The sequence below is a fragment of the Periophthalmus magnuspinnatus genome, chromosome 15 (genome assembly GCF_009829125.3).
Source record: "Periophthalmus magnuspinnatus isolate fPerMag1 chromosome 15, fPerMag1.2.pri, whole genome shotgun sequence".
Taxonomy (NCBI): Eukaryota; Metazoa; Chordata; class Actinopteri; order Gobiiformes; family Gobiidae; genus Periophthalmus; species Periophthalmus magnuspinnatus.
Window position 1 is genome coordinate 6,111,562 of NC_047140.1, and position 18,650 is coordinate 6,130,211.

Sequence of the window (18,650 nt, forward strand, 5' to 3'; positions counted from 1 at the left end):
CTGAAGGTGACTTGTGTGTTCCTATGCAGACAACATGGCGCTGTTCGATTCAGACAAGAGGGAGAGGAAGGTTAAGGTCTTTATCTGTCCTCCATATTTGAATGACATCAGAATCAGGCCCAGGTCTACAGAGGAGCAAAAGGGCGCAGTGCAGCCCGAGTTAAAAATGTCTGCGCTCTCGTTTCAGGCGCCTGAAATAATGTCACTGAATGGAAGCATGTTACATTTGCACCCCTTTGAAAATGTGTGAATATTTTGTTACTTTGTTGTAGAGCAGTCAAAAGTATCGGAAATCTGATACTAATCCATACTAAAACTAGTATCAAAACAAGATGTCTTGCCTTCATCTTGAGTAATTCTTACAATGAGCCTATTGCATCACGTTTGTCAAGTTATTATGTACAGTTTTGTATATTTATGGAGAATTGTCGTGTGGGAGCATGGCTAACACAGGCTTGTGGGCTGAGTCTTACAGCTAACTGTTAGAGAAATTCCATTTCTGTGCTGTACTGAGGCCTCGCCCTGCCAGCTCAGTCCTTGTTATCTTAGTCTGCGTCATCAGAGGTATAATACTCCCTAAGAGATCTGCAGACACCCCACCCTCCACGCACACCCCCACCCGAGGGTCCTACACAGCACCCTTTGCCTCCCGGAGCTACTGGTGTGTGTAGATCAGCTGTCAGCTAACACAAATGTAGGAGCTGAAGTAGAGCAGTGGAGTGGTAAACCTGATGGGCTGATTCAGTGTACATTGTAGCTTCATTTTAAGCCATCAAGAGATACAAGAAGTAAAGCCATGTGTCCTCCCAACACAAAATATTGGGAGAACACATTTTTCATTTCATTTTGACCCAAATTTTTCTTTACTACATGGCTAGCAAAGTTCAGTGCTAGTAGCAATTTGGGATTGCTATTTTTCTGACAAGCATTGAGATTAGATTTGTGATTAATGTTTTAATAATGGGGTTCTGTTCAAAGTTCATTTTAAATTTGTCCAGAAGAATTGGCAAAAATACTGAAATATGAACTGACAAAGTAATACAAGAATCACATAAAGAACATGTTTGTACAGATCTAAATTACAGGGTGAGAGGTTTTAGCATTTGCCTTTATGATTTGCTAATTGTGATTTCGATTTGGTTGCAATAAATCTTGTAGGCCTGCTGGGAGCTACTTTTTTGGAGCTTGGTTTACACAAATCATTGAATCTCTTGATATCTGTATTGCCAATGCTAAAATATATACATTTAAAATAGTTGAAAAATGCAAAAATAAATCATCATTAAAGATGCACTGCCACCTGCTTGTCTCAACTGAGATTTACTGAGAATGTTCCACAGTATAGGATTAAATTTATCCAGCTCCATACAGGTCAGATCTGCGGAGAGGCTGAGCTCTCAGTAAGAATGCATGTTTTCAAGGTATTTCTGAGCAATAAAAAACTGTATTGAAATAAATATTAGATAATGTCATGCTGTGGAATATTCCAGGCAAAGCGATGACATCTCCATGAGGACAACCAAATGGAGGACCCTCTGCCAGAAAAGTTACAAGGGAAGCATTGCCAGACTGGACCGTACAAGCCTGGAATGGACTACACTATCATAATATCATGAGGGTTCATGTCTCCGGGAGCTTGGTTCCTGTATTGATGGTAAATGAAGTCCAGCGTCAGGCCTCTCCTCTTCAACTCTCAGGTTATGACAATTTATTCCACAACACTAAGTGTAAGAAGGGTTTGAATAGGGCCTGGGAGAGATTGATAGATACTCAAACATGCATGGATGACATCTAAGTCCTCTTCAGGTGCAATTGTGATGGGGGAACAAGTTTATAACATGGTACAAACTTAAATGAAAAAACAATTTTGCATCATACCTCCTGTTTAATGAATTAGATCAAAGTACCACATTTTATGTTATCAAATGAAAAAAAAAGTTACTGTTAGTCGATACTTGGTGCGGCCATTTTGTGTCTTGGTTGATTCAGTGTAACACATTAGGCTTATAGTGTTATGTGCAAGGGGAGTTCAATCAAGGAGATGTAAGTTATAACATGTCATTTAAAGATTAAGAATCATTAATCAGTGCGGCTAATGGAGCTTATTTTTCACACAATCACAGAGCCTGGCATCTGTAATGAACTTGATTATTAATTTAATGTCTATTTAAACACATCACAGAAGAATGAATAATACAAGAAAAGTCAAAGATATATTAAAATAAGTCAAGTTAGTTGCATTAATAATAATTGTTCTATTATAGTCCCAACAATTTAAAGTTTGAGAGAATTTTTTTTTTTACTTTTTTGTAGTTATTTGTCATAGCAACCACTAAATCCATTAAGGACAATTTAGAGTTAATAAAAGTCATTTCAGTTTCAAATAAAGATCATATTTGAACAAATATTTTTAAATTGTAAAAAACAAAAACACTTTTATTTAGGCACTTGATGCTTGTGCTGTGATTAATAGATTGCTAATTATAGATAAGTAATGGTTCTGTGTAAATCTTTATTATCTCATTAACAATTGTTAATTTACAAGTGAAGTGATCAATTCATTCATCAATATAAATGAAACCTAAAAAATCTGAATAAATATAAAAACAGTAGTGTTTAAACCTGGACAGACCTTAGTTTTTAAATGCAGACTGTAGTGTGTGGAGAATGTGATTTTGAAAAATAGAGCAATTTTGCTACAGAAAAATGAACGATAACTGGGACGTCCCATGTGAATCAATGCAATAGATTTACCTTCAGACGAATGGACGGACAGGCTGGAAATGAACTGAGCACAAGAAACACACAGGGCTTAATAAAGGCCAGAAATAACTCAAGAGATCACAGCACGGGGCAACTCCACCGGGATGACCACAGCACGGGGCAACTCCACCGGGACGACCACAGCACGGGGCAACTCCACCGGGACGACCACAGCACGGGCCAACTCCACCGGGACGACCACAGCACGGGCCAACTCCACCGGGACGACCACAGCACGGGGCAACTCCACCAGGAGGGAGGCCCACAACACGGAGCAACTCCTCCAGGACAGCCACAAAGCGGGGCAACTCCCCCAGGACAGCCACAACGTGGGGCAACTCCTCCAGGACAGCCACAAAGCGGGGCAACTCCACCAGGACAGCCACAACGTGGGGCAACTCCACCAGGATGACCACAACATGGGGCAACTCCACCGGGACAACCACAGCACGGGCCAACTCCACCGGGACGACCACAGCACGAGGCAACTCTACCGGGACGACTACAACACGAGCTACTCCACCGGGACGACCACAGCACGGGCCAACTCCACCGGGACGACCACAGCACAGGGCAACTCCACCAGGAGGGAGGCCCACGACGCGGAGCAACTCCTCCAGGATGACCACGACATGGGGCAGGACATTTAATACAAGGGGGATGTTAGATTATTTTCCCATTTTATTAACGGTCTCTCTGATACTGATGAACGATGGACTGCAGTTAGTTTTTTGTGTCTTTCGTTAACCTGCTAAGACTGGACATGGAAATTAGCCATCAATTATTATTCTTCCTTTAAAACAGAATCAAACATAAATTGCGTGACAGTTGCATGACAGTTGTACAAAACATTACAATAAGTTTAGTATAAGTTGTAGTGTTGTCAAGATACCATTTCTGTTCTAAGGAATAGACTCAATACAAATTCTGATACAACACTCAAGGACACTGTACAAGACAAAGTTAAAAACACATATTTACAGATAAAACAGGGATACAAAACACTCAAGATCATGACAAAGATGATAAAGAAGGAATATCTAGTTTTGATACTCGTTTTAGGTGAGGGTTGTTACCTTTTAGGTCACATATTTCAGTCAATGCTTTTATTATAGGTTGAAAACAAACAAAGTAGAGTTTTATTGTTTGTGTGTGTGTGTGTGTGTGTGTGTGTGGGGGGGGGGGGGGGGGGGGGGGGTGAGACCTGTGATGATGAGGCATTCGTTGCTCTCCAGGGCCTCAGTGAAGAGGCGGGACACGATGAGCTCTGGGTTTATGACGAATCGGATCTCCTCCTGGACCAGACCGTGTCCTGTCACTCCCCCGCCCACAAACCTGTTTGCAAAGTCCACCTAACAACACACACATACACACAATATTAGAAATGCCATCTTCATTCATTTTTAGACTTTTCTGTGACTAAAATACCCTGCTTATTTTTTATTTACTAGAATCACTGTAACATGTATTATTTAAAGGTCCTGTATTACACAAAATGGATTCTTGTGAGCTTAAAGCCATGTTATAATGCTGTTATCTCATCAAAAACATACCCAGAGTTAAGCTTTGTTTCATTCACATGTTTGAGTAATCCTGCATTATAAGTCTGTCTACATCTCCAAATCTCAAAATGCTCTGTTCCACCTTGTGATGTCATGAAGTGATAGTTTTCAAGTTAACAACTGCCTTTTACCTTAAGTTCAATAGAGTTTGGCAATTCCAGGTCTGAAATCATACAAATTATTCTAGTGAAGGTGGGTTCACTCTCTGTATTACCACATGACATCACAAGGCGATCTTTTCTGTTTCAAAGAAAAAAAATCAGCCTAATTATGCAGTGTTTGTGTGTTAAACATGCGTGAATGAAACAAAACACAACTCCACGTATGTTTATGATGAAAAAACATTATAACATACATCAGGAAATGTGGGCCCTTTAATGTACAAAGGGCTCTATTATGCTCTCATATTGACCATAATTAGATCAGTGAAATATTATTTTTGCCTCAATATCCTACATGAAACCAATAACAGTAGATCAGTAGACAATGAAATCTCTGTTCGCTACAAAGATTACTTCCCCTCGAAATTGTAATTTGCAGAGTAGGAACACCACTAAAACTCTAATTATACTAAACTAATTTTGGTGTGTATATTTGAACAAAATCAGACACAAAATTGAAATGTTTATTATACAAAATCTAACAATCAGATCTTATTTTAATGTTGAACGCTGCAGCAAAAAACTGTTTTTGTGCTGAGGAGGTCCCACTTAGTAAGCATGTCACTATTTGCAGTCAGAGGTTGGGGTCACGCTCACTGGCCCATATCTTCGTCAGTCTGGTGACAGTCACAGTGTCTGTATGTATTCGGCTCCCTCTTCACCCATTCACTCCCTCACCCTTGGCCTCACCCCTTCACCGCTCGATCTCACCCAATGACAGGATGACAGGCCACCCACAGCATCACCGCGTCACTCCGAAGAGATCTGCGGACACCCCACCCTCCACGCACACCCCCACCCGAGGGTCCTACACAGCACCCTTTGCCTCCCGGAGCTACTGGTGTGTGTAGATCAGCTGTCAGCTAACACAAATGTAGGAGCTGAAGTAGAGCAGTGGAGTGGTAAACCTGATGGGCTGATTCAGTGTACATTGTAGCTTCATTTTAAGCCATCAAGAGATACAAGAAGTAAAGCCATGTGTCCTCCCAACACAAAATATTGGAAGAACACATTTTTCATTTCATTTCGACCCAAATTTTTCTTTACTACATGGCTAGCAAAGTTCAGTGCTAGTAGCAATTTGGGATTGCTATTTTTCTGACAAGCATTGAGATTAGATTTGTGATTAATGTTTTAATAATGGGGTTCTGTTCAAAATTCATTTTAAATTTGTCCAGAAGAATTGGCAAAAATACTGAAATATGAACTGACAAAGTAATACAAGAATCACATAAAGAACATGTTTGTACAGATCTAAATTACAGGGTGAGTGCCTTTATGATTTGCTAATTGTGATTTCGATTTGGTTGCAATAAATCTTGCAGGCCTGCTGGGAGCTACTTTTTTGGAGCTTGGTTTACACAAATCAGTGAATCTCTTAATATCTGTATTGCCAATGTGTTGCCAATTGCCATGTGTGTGTTTTTACTCATTGTCCTGGCTTAAATTGAAATAGGGTCTGTGCTTTGTCAAACGCAGGTGCACTATTTTGGTCCCGTTTGAAAATTCCTGGTTGTCCAATCTGACAAAGTGCATAAAGGAACGCGCACCTGCAGCATCCCGTATCCATCCTCCTCAATGGTCCCCTTACAGGTGATGTGTAGACGTGTCAGCTGACTTTGAGAGCTGGAGGACACAACAAAGAACTTCAAGGTTTGGGAATGACAAATATTCACTCTTGTGATGTTTGAACCATGTTAGAACATCAAATACATACCTGGAGTTGTGGTTTGTTTCATTTACACACGTTATTATTAGTATTATTAGTCAGTCTACATCTCCAGAGCTCAAAATGCTCTGCTCCACGGTGTGATGTCATGAAGCTATCTTTTGGTCAGTAGAGATTGGCAATTCCAGGACTGAAATCATCCAAATGATTCTAGTGAAAATGTATGGAATTTCAAAACACAGTGGAGCACTTCCTGTATTACCACATGACATCACAAGGTGGAACAGTGTTTTCTGTTTGAGAGAAGAACTCAGTCTAAATATACAGGTTTGTGTGTTAAACATGTGTGAATGAAACAAACAACTCCAGGTCTGTTTGTGATGAGGAAGCATTATAACATAGATCAGAAAGTCGGGTAATATGGGCCAAATGTACAAATTTCTATATTATGCCATCATATTGACCATAATTGGATCATAAAAATATTCTCGACTCCACTTCCTACATGAAAACAATTACAGTGCATCGGGAGGCAAAAAGTTGAAATCTCTGTTCGTTACAAAAATGACTTCCCTTTGACTGGAAATCGTAATTTGCTGAACAGGAACACCACTAAAACTCTAATTATACTAAATTAATCTTGATGCATAGATACGAACAAAATCTGACACGAAATTCAAAGGAACATAGCAAATTTGGTTGATTTATCGTTTCCCCTATATTTTTCCTACTTGAACTAAACTACTAAAGATTGGGACTTTTGAAGGCAAGAAGGAGCTGGGAAAAAAGGATAATAAAATGCATAATCTCATACATACCTATCCCAGTCTGGGGAACTAGTTAGTGTTTGTCTTGTAAATGTAACCACACCCTTTGGCCCTGGAAATAAGAAATATGATGATTAAAACGTAGTTCAAATGAATAACAGTATATATAGTAAATCTGACTTACTGTTTTGTGTAACTCTCCTAAAGTAACACAACAGAGTTTTCAACTTCTCAATCTTCCGGGTAGAAGAACCTTCAAATAATCTAGAAAACAAAAGCAAAATGTAAATAACTGTCACATATAATAATGAAGTTATAACCTTTTGTGGCAAACCATCTATTATGACTGTGTTACATTTAGAGATTGATCGATATGTGTTGTTTCATGGCCAATTCTGATACCGATTCTTTAGAATCCAGAGCCGATATAAGGCCAATTTTGATTATTTTCCCCAAATCATGTAATTCTTATGTAAACTCCCCCACAAGCCTTTTCTATCACAAACCTTTAAGAGAGCTGTGTATCACATTTAGTGCAGTTATCTCTGTGTTGGTAACGTGTTAATATAAAGTTTTGTGGGATTTTTAGGCAGCAGATCAATCAAAACAAAATATCGGCCTGTGCTGGAGTTTTAAGGCCAATAGCCTTAGCCGAAGTCCAAATGTCAGGACTGATTGGTCTATCTTTAGTTACATTTACTGAGAAACTTGACTTTATAATGATTGCACTGTGGCACTTTGGTGTAATAGAAGTGGTTGAAATTTGATACTACTGAAAAGACTTGAAACTCAATACAGATTTTGATATGAAAACGATCATTTTAAACACAAATTAACTTATAATAGTTCTGATAATAGATCTTTATTAAACTATTCAAAAGGTCCAACTTGGTCTTATTATTCTTTTAGGATTGTGCATGTTCAAATGAGTATCTAAAAATCATGATTCTTTTGACAACCCTAATTAAATAAAGCTTTGTAGGTGACTGAAAGTCTCTCAGTTAGCTGTGCACAACATAAGCTTTCCTGAACAGCTTTAGAATGTTCTTAAAATGTATCAGGACAAGTATAAGACACATAGACTCGTATACAGCCATGGACCAATATGGAACCTACCTGGACAACTGAGGGATTATACAGATATAAGGCCACACGGGAATATAAAAAAAGCACTATGATTTAATGTTGAAAATAACATTCTATTGTCTAACTAAAGACATGTTTAATTATCATTGCGGTATTGGAATCAGTATTGAGTATCAAGTCTATTCCTTAGTATTGAAATCAAGTAAAAACTTTTAATATCTGGACAACTCTACTGCCTACACACTTACAATGAGTTACGGCTGCCTAAACTGGAATATAACTTAGAATGAACACAATCTTATCAGAAAATCGAATCATAGCAAGTGACCACTACACTGGTAACATATCTTGGCATTCCCTTTGTGGCTAACACCAGTATCTACCAGACCACTTCAATAACCCAGTGTATCCCTGTGTCATTTTCTGCTCAAACTGAAGCAAACCTGAGAGACAGCGTCTCAGCCTTTTTCCAGCCCTTCCATCTATCCATCACTTAACGGAGGACAAACCCTGACACTTCTGCCAAAACAGCAATCAGCAGATTGCTTGCCGCTCTGCTCGCCCAAGACAGAGTGCTACTGTAGCCGATAAGCAAAGTGATGGACACTCCCTCAATTACAGCAGGAGGGAGGGAGGGGGTGCCGTAACGATCCACACACGTTTTCTCACTACCATTGTCCTGTCTCATCTTCTTCCCAACGCTAAGGCATTTCTTTACTAGGGCTGAACGATTGGGAATTGTGCTTTTCTACCAAGCATACACCAGTTAGAGTTGAGATTTATGTTTTGCTCAAAAGATTCTGTTCAAAGTTCACATTTTAAACAGGTCCAGAAGAACTGACAAAAATACTGAAATATGACAAACTAATACAAGAATCACATTTCTGTGACTAAAATATCCAGTTTATTTGTTGTTTACTAGAAGCACTGCATTATTTAATGTACAAATGGCTCTATAATACTATCATATTGACCATAATTGGATCATAGAAATATTATTCTCATCTCCACTTCCACATGAAAACAATAACTGTGCATCAGGAGGCAAAAAGATGAAATCTCTGTGGGCTACAAAGATGACTTCAGTTCAACTGAATAGAGCAGGAACAAACTCTAATTATACTAAATGCATTTTGGTTCATATATTTTTAACAAAGTCTGACATGAAATTTAAAGGTTTATGCAAAATCTAACAAAGTGATGACATTTTTAAACATACATTTTTTTATGTTTAAATGTTACTACAGTTCGTCCTTCATTTCAGAACATGTTTGCACAGACCTAAACTACAGGGCTAGGAGTTTTTATGCAGAATAAGACAGGATATTTGGTTGTTTGTGGGGGAAACAGTACTTAAAAAATGTATTTGCTAATTGCATCCATTCAAATTGTGATTTCGATTTGATTGTGATTAATCTTGCAGCTCTATTATTTTATTATATATTTTTTATTTTAATTTAAATGTGATTTTTTTTATTTATACATTTTTTTTGCTGTGAGAAGAAAAGCTTGTGGCAAGGGATCTGAAGCCGGAATCAATGCTTACATCGTTAGCTCGGCCTCCTCACCCGCGCTGCCCGCTGCCACACAAATCTGATGCGGGCCCAGATAGAGGCCACTTACACAGATGACTGATTGTAACAGGAGGCCAGAGGAGCAGATTAAAGTGACGAGAGCGAGAGAGGGAGTCATGTGAACAAGTGGCATGATCAATATGGCAGTTTGATCATAAAAAGGGCTCCGGGGGGAAGGACGGAGGCTAATGAGATTAACCAGAGGACATGTAGATTACAGGGAATGTCGGAACACGGGCTAAAATGGGACTTGTGTATGGACTAAACTAAAGTGTCAGAATTTAAGGTTATTTTGGAATGTTGACTGAAAAAATATTAAAGTAAAATAAAAATTGAAAACCATATCAGATTTTTTCCCCCTAGAGAATAAAATGGAATAAATATGGAAAAAAACACAAGTTTACCCAATGTAAAGTTCAATGTTTTGAGAAGTCCTTAGATCGTCTGCCTTATCAAAAAAAATTTAAAACAAATTTTAAAATAGATTTATTGTGTCAATCGGTGATAAGCCCAATTACCTGGAGCAATCCTGAATAATTGTATTACTTAATATTTCTTTGTATTTTTCATTGGTTCAAAATATGTACTGGATAAAATAATAGGGACAGGGCAAAGAGTTTCAAAGAATAAATATGTTTCACTTAGTTGACCCAAGTATCCGTGGCGTCTGTCTCTTCTGTGTAGGCTGAAAAAGACAACAACAATTTAACACTCCTACTCACTCATCCCCTCCCACGGTCTAGACTGAGAGCTGCCTTCAAATTAAGGAGTCCCCAGGTGCAATCAATTACCTCATGTTGCGATCACAAAGTACACTGTAGTACTTTGTGATCGTTTTATTAAATGTATTATTTCTCAATACTTCCCCGTACCTCCCCATACAATACTTGTAGGCATCTTTGCATTTGAATTTGATATAATGAAAAAAAGGCAAAGGTAGGTAATCAGACCTAATTTGCGTGCACACAAAACACCACTGATGCCAACAGAGTGCATAGACTCTAATGAAACAGCTTCATTATGGCAAAAACACTAATTGCTGGCTATTACTAAAATGTACACTGAAGTGAGCTCAGTCCATTAAAAGCACAGAGGAACCTCCCCACCTCTTCTTGAGAAGGAAACAAACTAGTAATGCTGAAATACTCAAAAAATGCATGAATGAAACTAAACACAAGATATGTAACTTTTGCTTTGGCTTTTCATGTTTTAAAACTTAAATAATGGCTAATTACACAATTACACATTATTACCCAGATTTGGTGCTCCCCATTCTGGAAATCGGTGCAGCTCACCATCTACAACCCACCTACCATCAGAGGGGATTATGATGGGGGGAAAAAATAACTAGCTGATAATCAACATGCCCTGACATGTTGATGTAAGCATGCGGTTGAAACGAAGATTTGAAGATAACGAGATTTGACGGCAGTCTGGAGATGACTTATAGCAAAAAAGACTAATTAGGATTTCTACCTCTGACGTAACAATCCTGGGACAATTCAAACTGCATGTTTGGTGAAGCTCAGAGGTAAAGGACTTTCACAGAAGATTACCAAATACAAACTAAATGCTACTCCAGGTGTTTTTGATGAGGAAACAATATTATACAGTACAATATGCTTCTTTGTATGTGCCTTTGGCATAATTTTAAAGAAAGATAACATTTATGATAATATATTCATTTAGAGGTTAAAAGCAACTGGATCCGATCACAGTAGCTTTTGGTAGACTAAAATGTGCCAGTAATCTCTGGGTATTTCCAGCACTCAGACATACCTGTAGAAGTTGATCTCAGGGTAGTTGCAGTACTCAGACTTGCGCGAGTTGCGTCGAGGGAATGTGCAGAAGAAGGCGTTGGCCAGCAAACAGGCAATCTGCTCCTGAGACAGCGTCAGTGAGTGGTTCATCCGAGACTTTAGTAAGGGAATGGGCTGCCAAAGAAACACAGTCTAATGTCACTGAATGAGGAATAAAGATCAACAGTTATGTGAAAGCTGATGATTGCTTAGTGAGTGATTCTAGAAAAAGCACTTAGGATTTCTGACTAAATCTTACAAGCAAATAACATGTGATTAGCTACTGTACTGCATTAAGATCTTTACAGATTTAGGCCGTCTACTTCTCTCAAACAGAAAACAATCTATTCCACCTTGTGATGTCATGTGGTGATACAGGAAGTGCTCCACTGTGTTTTTAAACTTCACACACCTTCACTAGAATCATTTGTATAATTTCAGCCCTGGAGTTGTCAGCCTCTACTGAACTAAAAGAAATGGTTGAAAACTTGAAAACTACAACTTCGTGACATCACAAGGCGGAACAGAGCATTTTGAGCTTTTGAGATGTAGACAGACTAATATTCCAGGATTACTCAAAAGTGTGAATGACACAAAACACAACTGGGTATGTTTTTAAGGAGGTAACAGCATTAAAACGTGGCTTAAAGCGCACAAGAATTTATTTGGTATAACAGAGGACATTTAGAATAAAAACTAATATTTTGATAATTCATTATATCACTGTGCACAACAAGACCCATGTGACGGTGGAGGGCGGTGCGGTTGGTCTTGGGGATAACACATAATTAGTTTAGCAGTCCGGAGCGGAGGAGAGACAAGGCGGGTTCCATTAGGTAAATTGGTGGCAGTAATCAAGGTCCTGGTTTCAGTTAGACCCACAGGGCTCATCCATCTGCACTGATTAGAGCTAAAGAGCCTCCCCAAGGCTGCCCAGTTAGCAGATCAATACAGCCTAATAACACACACATAAACATTAGCCTCGACTGTTGCCACACCGCAACCACTTCAGGCCAAACAGGGGAACCCCGCACTGCAACAAGTGTTTATGAGTTTAAAAAAAATCTAGACACGTTTTAATTACCGGTACTTTAAAGATTTCTCAATTCTGTCAATTTTTCTTATAGATGTTTAAAAATGACAGTTAGAGTGTCGCGACTACTCTTTTCACTAAAACATGGTTAACTATCATGAAAAAACAAATTTTTACACACTGCGGTATTCTAAAATAGTGGTTCCCAAAGTGAGATTATTTGAAGGTACATTAAGAATATGAATCTGTATTTAAAGGTCCTGCAACCAATTTTACAAGTATTGTAGAGATATATTATATAAGCAGCTCTGGAAAATATGTCCTCTGTGTGATGTCTGCATCTATTTATAAAGCATTTTATTGTCTGATAATCGGGAAGAGCGCAGTTAGAATGCTCAAAGTTGTTAGCTTTACTTTCATGGCAAAACTCCACACTGGTCTCTAGGAATTGTGAAAGTTGCTTATAAATGAATCATGGTGAATAATTAGGATGCTTGGAATGCATAAGGTAAGTGAGGAATAACTTTGGACCACTGTAAACTGTTAAAAAAAAATCAGGTACAATGCCTTTAAGTATTCATTTTAAATAGTGAGTGAAATAAGATTAAATAAATGTGATTTTATATGTTTTACAACAACAAAAAATGTTACTGGTGTCAAGATAATTTAGCATTATTATTGTGGGGGTCCTTGCCTGAAAAGTTTGGGAATCCCTGTTCTAAACTGTCCCTAAATGTAGAAGATTTTCTCATAGTAATAAAAAAAAATAAATAAATTGACTTTTTTCAGCTGTTTTAGTAGATTGATTTTGTTTAGCCAGACGTATAAAATCCAGTTTTCTTCTTGTGAGAATTGAATTTGATATTGATAAGCAGATTAGATAAATGCCAAACATGAAGGATATGTAACAGTATTTCATATGAATGATTGCTGATCTAAAATAAAGACAAATGGGCTTGACATTTAAAAACCTGTGAAATGAATCAACTTAAGCTATTTTGGGCAAGAAATCAACCATCCTTTTCCATGTGTGTTGTGTGTAAACTAGTCATACGTAAAAACATGAATGAAAAATCTTGCCTGAATCTCCCCAAGTGCACAAGCATAACACATAAAATGGATGACTGGGCAGGAGACGGACCTCTGCTCCCTCAGCCCTGTTATATAATGAAGCAATTTGTGATGCTGACCAAAAAGCCCTATTCATTACATTCTGGGAGTGAGTCATGAGCTGATCCTGTACTACAGCTCCCATTTAATCTTCAATAACCGTTTAGATGCCAACTCCAAGTCTCCTCATATGACATTTCTAAGTAAAATTGAGTATGGAATAAGAGCTTTGTGGTTCAGGGATTTTTGGAGTCCAGATCCAGTCCTTTCAGTTTATTAGTAACATTGTAATGGGGAGGGTAGTAAAAGAAGTCAAAGTCTCAATGGACGCTATGAGCTACCGTAATTGCAAAAGCTGCTATTTGTTGGGTACCATAATTTCTGTATTATTCTGCATAAAAAAAACTGGACATACATGTTCTGAAATGTGATTCTTGTATTAGTGTATCAGTTCATACATCAGTCTTTTTTGTAAATTTGGGCATGTTTAAAATTGGATTTTAATCCTATTACTGAAACAAATCACAAATCTAATCACAATGGTTGTCAGAAAAAAATTTATATATTCTGAGGATATTTCCCAAATTAGTCAGCCATATGTTGCAAAATATGAATAATGCCTTAGTAAGGGTCTGCAGTATTTAATTGCCTCAAGCTAGGAAATAAATGCAATCTGGCATGGATTTTTTTTCTGCTAGTTCAGGAAAACGTCTTTTGCAGAGTGCATTGTAAAGCAGCTATATATTAAATAGACAGTATAATATTGCCTCTACAGTTTGAAAGAGAACTACGAGGAAGTATCTGCCAGGAACAAACCATTTCATCCAGTCTAAGATCTCGTTGGACGGGAATCATGTGGAGACAGCTGCGTGTTACCAGGGGTGTCACACTGTTTACCCAGGGCCCAGTGCAGGGAGGGGGCCCTAACAAAGTGTGTAATGTGCATTTTTCATTCAATAACATGCCGTGCAAACCCATCAAGATGGTACCCAGAATTTGCTGCTACATCCTGCCTATTACTATTCCAGACAGTTGTTTCTCTGCCATGGTTCAACATCAGAATGAAAGAAGAGTGGCCAGTTCAGAAACATGTTCTTCACTCATGGTGTAAATTGTGTGCAGGTTGTTTAATAATAAAAATAATAACAGTGATTACTATTCTGGATTTGAAACATTAAAAAAAAAAAAAAAAAAAAAATCATAACTGATCATATCCGGACCCAAATATGCATTTTACAGAGAACTAATCCGTACCATTGTGCAGATGCGAGGAGCACTGAGGGCCAGGTCCACCATGGCAGGCAGCACTACTTCCAACAGGTGCTGTGCCTCACTATGCTCCAGACACTGAAACAAATAAATACAATAGATACATTATTACAGTGCTGAAATAGTACCATGAGAGTGACACTGACAAAAACAAACTTTTTTTTTTTTTTTTTTATAAATGAGTGTCATATAAATATGAACACAATAATAACAATAATAAAAGCAATACTCAAAGAAAACACAACTCCAAGTATGTTTTTGATGAGATAACAACATTCCAACTTAACTTAAAGCTGACAAGAATCCATTTTGTGTAATATAGGACCTTTAAAGAAACTGTGAAAAAAGTCCATTCACAATTTTTTTTACCATATTATTTTGACAGATGATGTTCTGTGACACTATGGTCCAAGTTTATTGATTACAAAAACACGGCCAGTATAAGATGAAAATTCTCTACTAGGATCAATAGGTGAAGGGGTCATGCTACAATCTCAAGTTGGCCATAAATAACACAAATTACTATCAAATTCAATTAACTTCACTCTCACATATGATTCAACAGGACAACCTAACAATCATTTTACACCCACCATAAATACTGGGTCTATTTCTGAAAGGCTCTGTAATACGACGAGCCTATTGCATAAAAACGCAACTTAAAGCCTAAAGTACTGTGACAAATTCCACGTTAAAGACGGGGTATTTTACTTCTATAGACGATTAACTGCTAATACGTCACATATTTACATCACCATCTTACCTATTATTATTAAATGCTATATTCACCCAAACCACCATTAACATGTTTTATGAGTTTAGAACTTTTTTGATGCTCTGAATCTCCCTTCCCTTTGCTCCCCGCTTCATTCCGCCTTCACTTCATTGTGTGGGAGCATGGATGACGTCGGCTTGTGGGCTGAGCTTTGGACAGAATATTACAGCTAACCGTAAGGAGAGTTCGAATAGGGCCCAGGAGAGATCGCTAAATTAATGAAACATGCATTGATGACATTTAAAACCTCTTCAGGCAAAAAAAAAAGTTTTTCATGCGCTCAACAAACTATGCTATTTATGCAGTGGATTATTAACACAATATAAGCAAAAACTTTATGTTCATGAACAAAAAGAACATCCCAATTCCGGGAAGTTGCGAGTCAGATCTGTGGAGAATCGGATCCACTTACAGTAAGGATGCATCTTTTTCACTGGGACTGCCGCTACTAGACACATGTAATGAAATAACTGCGTGCATTTTGGTCTGTTTATTGGGTGAAATATTCTGCGGACAGGAATTTAATTGAAAAATAAATTTGAAAAAGTAAATGAATAACTGTAAAGTTGCTCAGCAGAATTGAACACTCATGAATCTCCAATCGGTCTTGCCTGGTCCATACCGTCCATACTTCACCCTATAGCTTACCTCAGCATCCATCTGCAACTCCCTCCAAAATAAACATCCAGTTATACTTTCATAGCTGCAGATTTACAACGCAATTACTTATGAGCGTATTGGCTTCGAATGTCACCGCCATCAATCACGCCGCATATTCTATCAAAGTAAGCGGAGGAGCCCGGCCTGATTAAACGCACCTTTTCTTGGGGTCAAAAATGCAAATGACCAACTGTGAAGATAGAGAGAGAAAGAGAGGGAGGGAGGGGAAGGGAGCGCTTGATTTGAAACAGGGAGTCTTTGGTGGGCGATTCGTCTATAGGGGCGTTTATATTGCAGGGGAGCGGGCCTGACTAAAAGCTGTCAGAAGTAATGAGCTAGCAGACACCATAAAGTAGTCCTGTGAGAGTAATGGAGGAGGGATGGTTGGGGATGGGGCTGGTTGAGGAGAGAAAGATGATCCACGCTGTTTGAATTGCTTAAGCAGCTGGATAGAGAGAGCAGAGCACGGTTTATGCATGAGATTTATCAGTGTATGTAAGGAAGGCTAATACAAGAGCATGTTTAATACGGTTAACAGGGCAGGGTGATATGGCAGAGAGTTAAACAGACTTCAGGAAATGAATTCTTGTTTGAGAATTTATGAGTAAAAGTAAATAACGTAAGACAAGTAAATGTAAAGTTACTGTGTAGAATAGGCCTGTCACAATAAGAGATTTTGATGTGTGATACATTGATGAAGAAAATATAGATGATAAACGATAATATTGAAATGAATTTATGCCACTGACACAATAACCCAAGAGCAGATTTAAATCACAAAATATATTCTAAATGTACAATATTGTTACAAAACCATGAGCTGCAACAAATAAACAGCAGAATGAAATACTTTAGTACTTAGTTTGCATCTGTAATGAGTCACTGAAGTGATTTATTCCACCTTTTATGGCTTAAATATTATATTGCCAAAAAGTTACATATTGTTCCAGCTTTCATATACTGAAAGGTAAGTTAATATAGTAATTATCGTGACAGTCCTAGTGTAGAGTTAAAGAGGAATCATAAAATTTCAAAATGAAATAAATTGAGGCTAAGACTAAAGTTGCTAATTTTAATTAAAAAAAAAAAAAAAAAAAATATATATATATATATATATATATATATATATATCACCAAAAAGGACATTTTTGTGGTTTAGTTACATTTATTTCAGCAGAAGAACAAATTTGGCATAAAGCTCATTTCAGTTTGGAGTCTATAGCACTTTTTAAAGCATTTATATTGTGGTATTAAGTATATAAGCATATATTGTTTAGTATATTGATGGGTTTCAGATGAAAACATTCTATCGACCAATAATATTTAATGCAGGTGGGGGCAGGTAACGTGAATATTGTTAAATTGGACATTTTTGTTGTAATAAAGCAAGATCATGACTCTAGTCACTAATAAGATCTTTCCTGAAAAGTTTTATCTTGAGTTTTATGAGAACCACTGTAATTTGTTATTTTGTGTTGAAAATTACAATATTGTCTAAAAAAAAGAGCTTTTAAAATTATCATTTGGGTATCAGAATCGGTGTAGACTATTTAATCTTTAGTATCAAAATGGAGTTTGAAATTTTAGTATCGTGACAACACTAAATAGAAATGATCAGGTAACATTTGTGAATTTTTAATTTTTAATGGAATTGTATAATGCAATCAATAGGAAAACATAACATTTTAAAGTGAAATGTCCTTTATAAACTAAATGTGCTTAAGTGTTACAATACTTGTCTATTGAGTTAAACTAATGATTAAAGACGGTGCAGACTCCACACTGTGGTGCCTGCTGGGTGCCGCCTGTTGCCTCGGCAGGTGCAGCTCACTGGCCTGGCTCCTGCTCGTCCCTCACAGATTCATCAGTGATAGTGACACTCTGACAGTTTCATTTGGGCAGCTGCAGCATCACTAAGACAATTTATAGACAAGCTCTAATTTGGATAACTTGTTTTTTTTTTACCTGCAGCTATTTCTCGTGGAAGTGCCTGTCAATCACTCGGCCGGGGGCTATGCGTCACAGGTACACCGCTGCTACACACATTCTGCTGAATATTGAAATAAGCATTGTTGTTTTTTCTGTGTAAATGGAAAGAAAACTGTTGCATAGTAGAAACAGGATCTAGGGATGGTCTGATAATGATGACTCATTTATTTTAATAGAGATAAAGATAGATTATTTTTTCAGACAAAGGTTTATTTTGTTTTCATACCTGAAAGTGTTGACTGCTCACTAGTGTCGACACTCTTCCTCAGAGTGGTCACATGGTGTCAGCTGATTTAAACAGGTTTTGGCGCCGTTTTCCTGTCATTCTGCCTCCACAGTTAGGCAGCACCAAAACCTGTTTAAATCGGCTAACCGGACACACCACAGCAACATCACATGACCACTCTGAGGAAGAGCGCTAGTGAGCAGTCGA

At 37.8% G+C, this 18,650-nt stretch overlaps 1 protein-coding gene across 2 annotated transcripts in view; it reads right to left on the reverse strand.

The window, feature by feature from the left end:
- The window catches only part of parga (poly (ADP-ribose) glycohydrolase a), a 38,685-nt gene that overhangs the window by 12,102 nt on the left and 7,933 nt on the right, over positions 1-18,650 (reverse strand). For both annotated transcript variants that reach the window (XM_033979960.2, XM_055227356.1), the window contains 6 exons: positions 14,779-14,871; positions 11,362-11,516; positions 7,107-7,186; positions 6,974-7,034; positions 6,037-6,112; positions 3,968-4,115 (listed from right to left, as the gene is read on the reverse strand). In XM_033979960.2, coding sequence (XP_033835851.1) covers positions 3,968-4,115; positions 6,037-6,112; positions 6,974-7,034; positions 7,107-7,186; positions 11,362-11,516; positions 14,779-14,871 — 613 coding nt within the window. The remainder of the gene's footprint in view (positions 1-3,967; positions 4,116-6,036; positions 6,113-6,973; positions 7,035-7,106; positions 7,187-11,361; positions 11,517-14,778; positions 14,872-18,650) is intronic.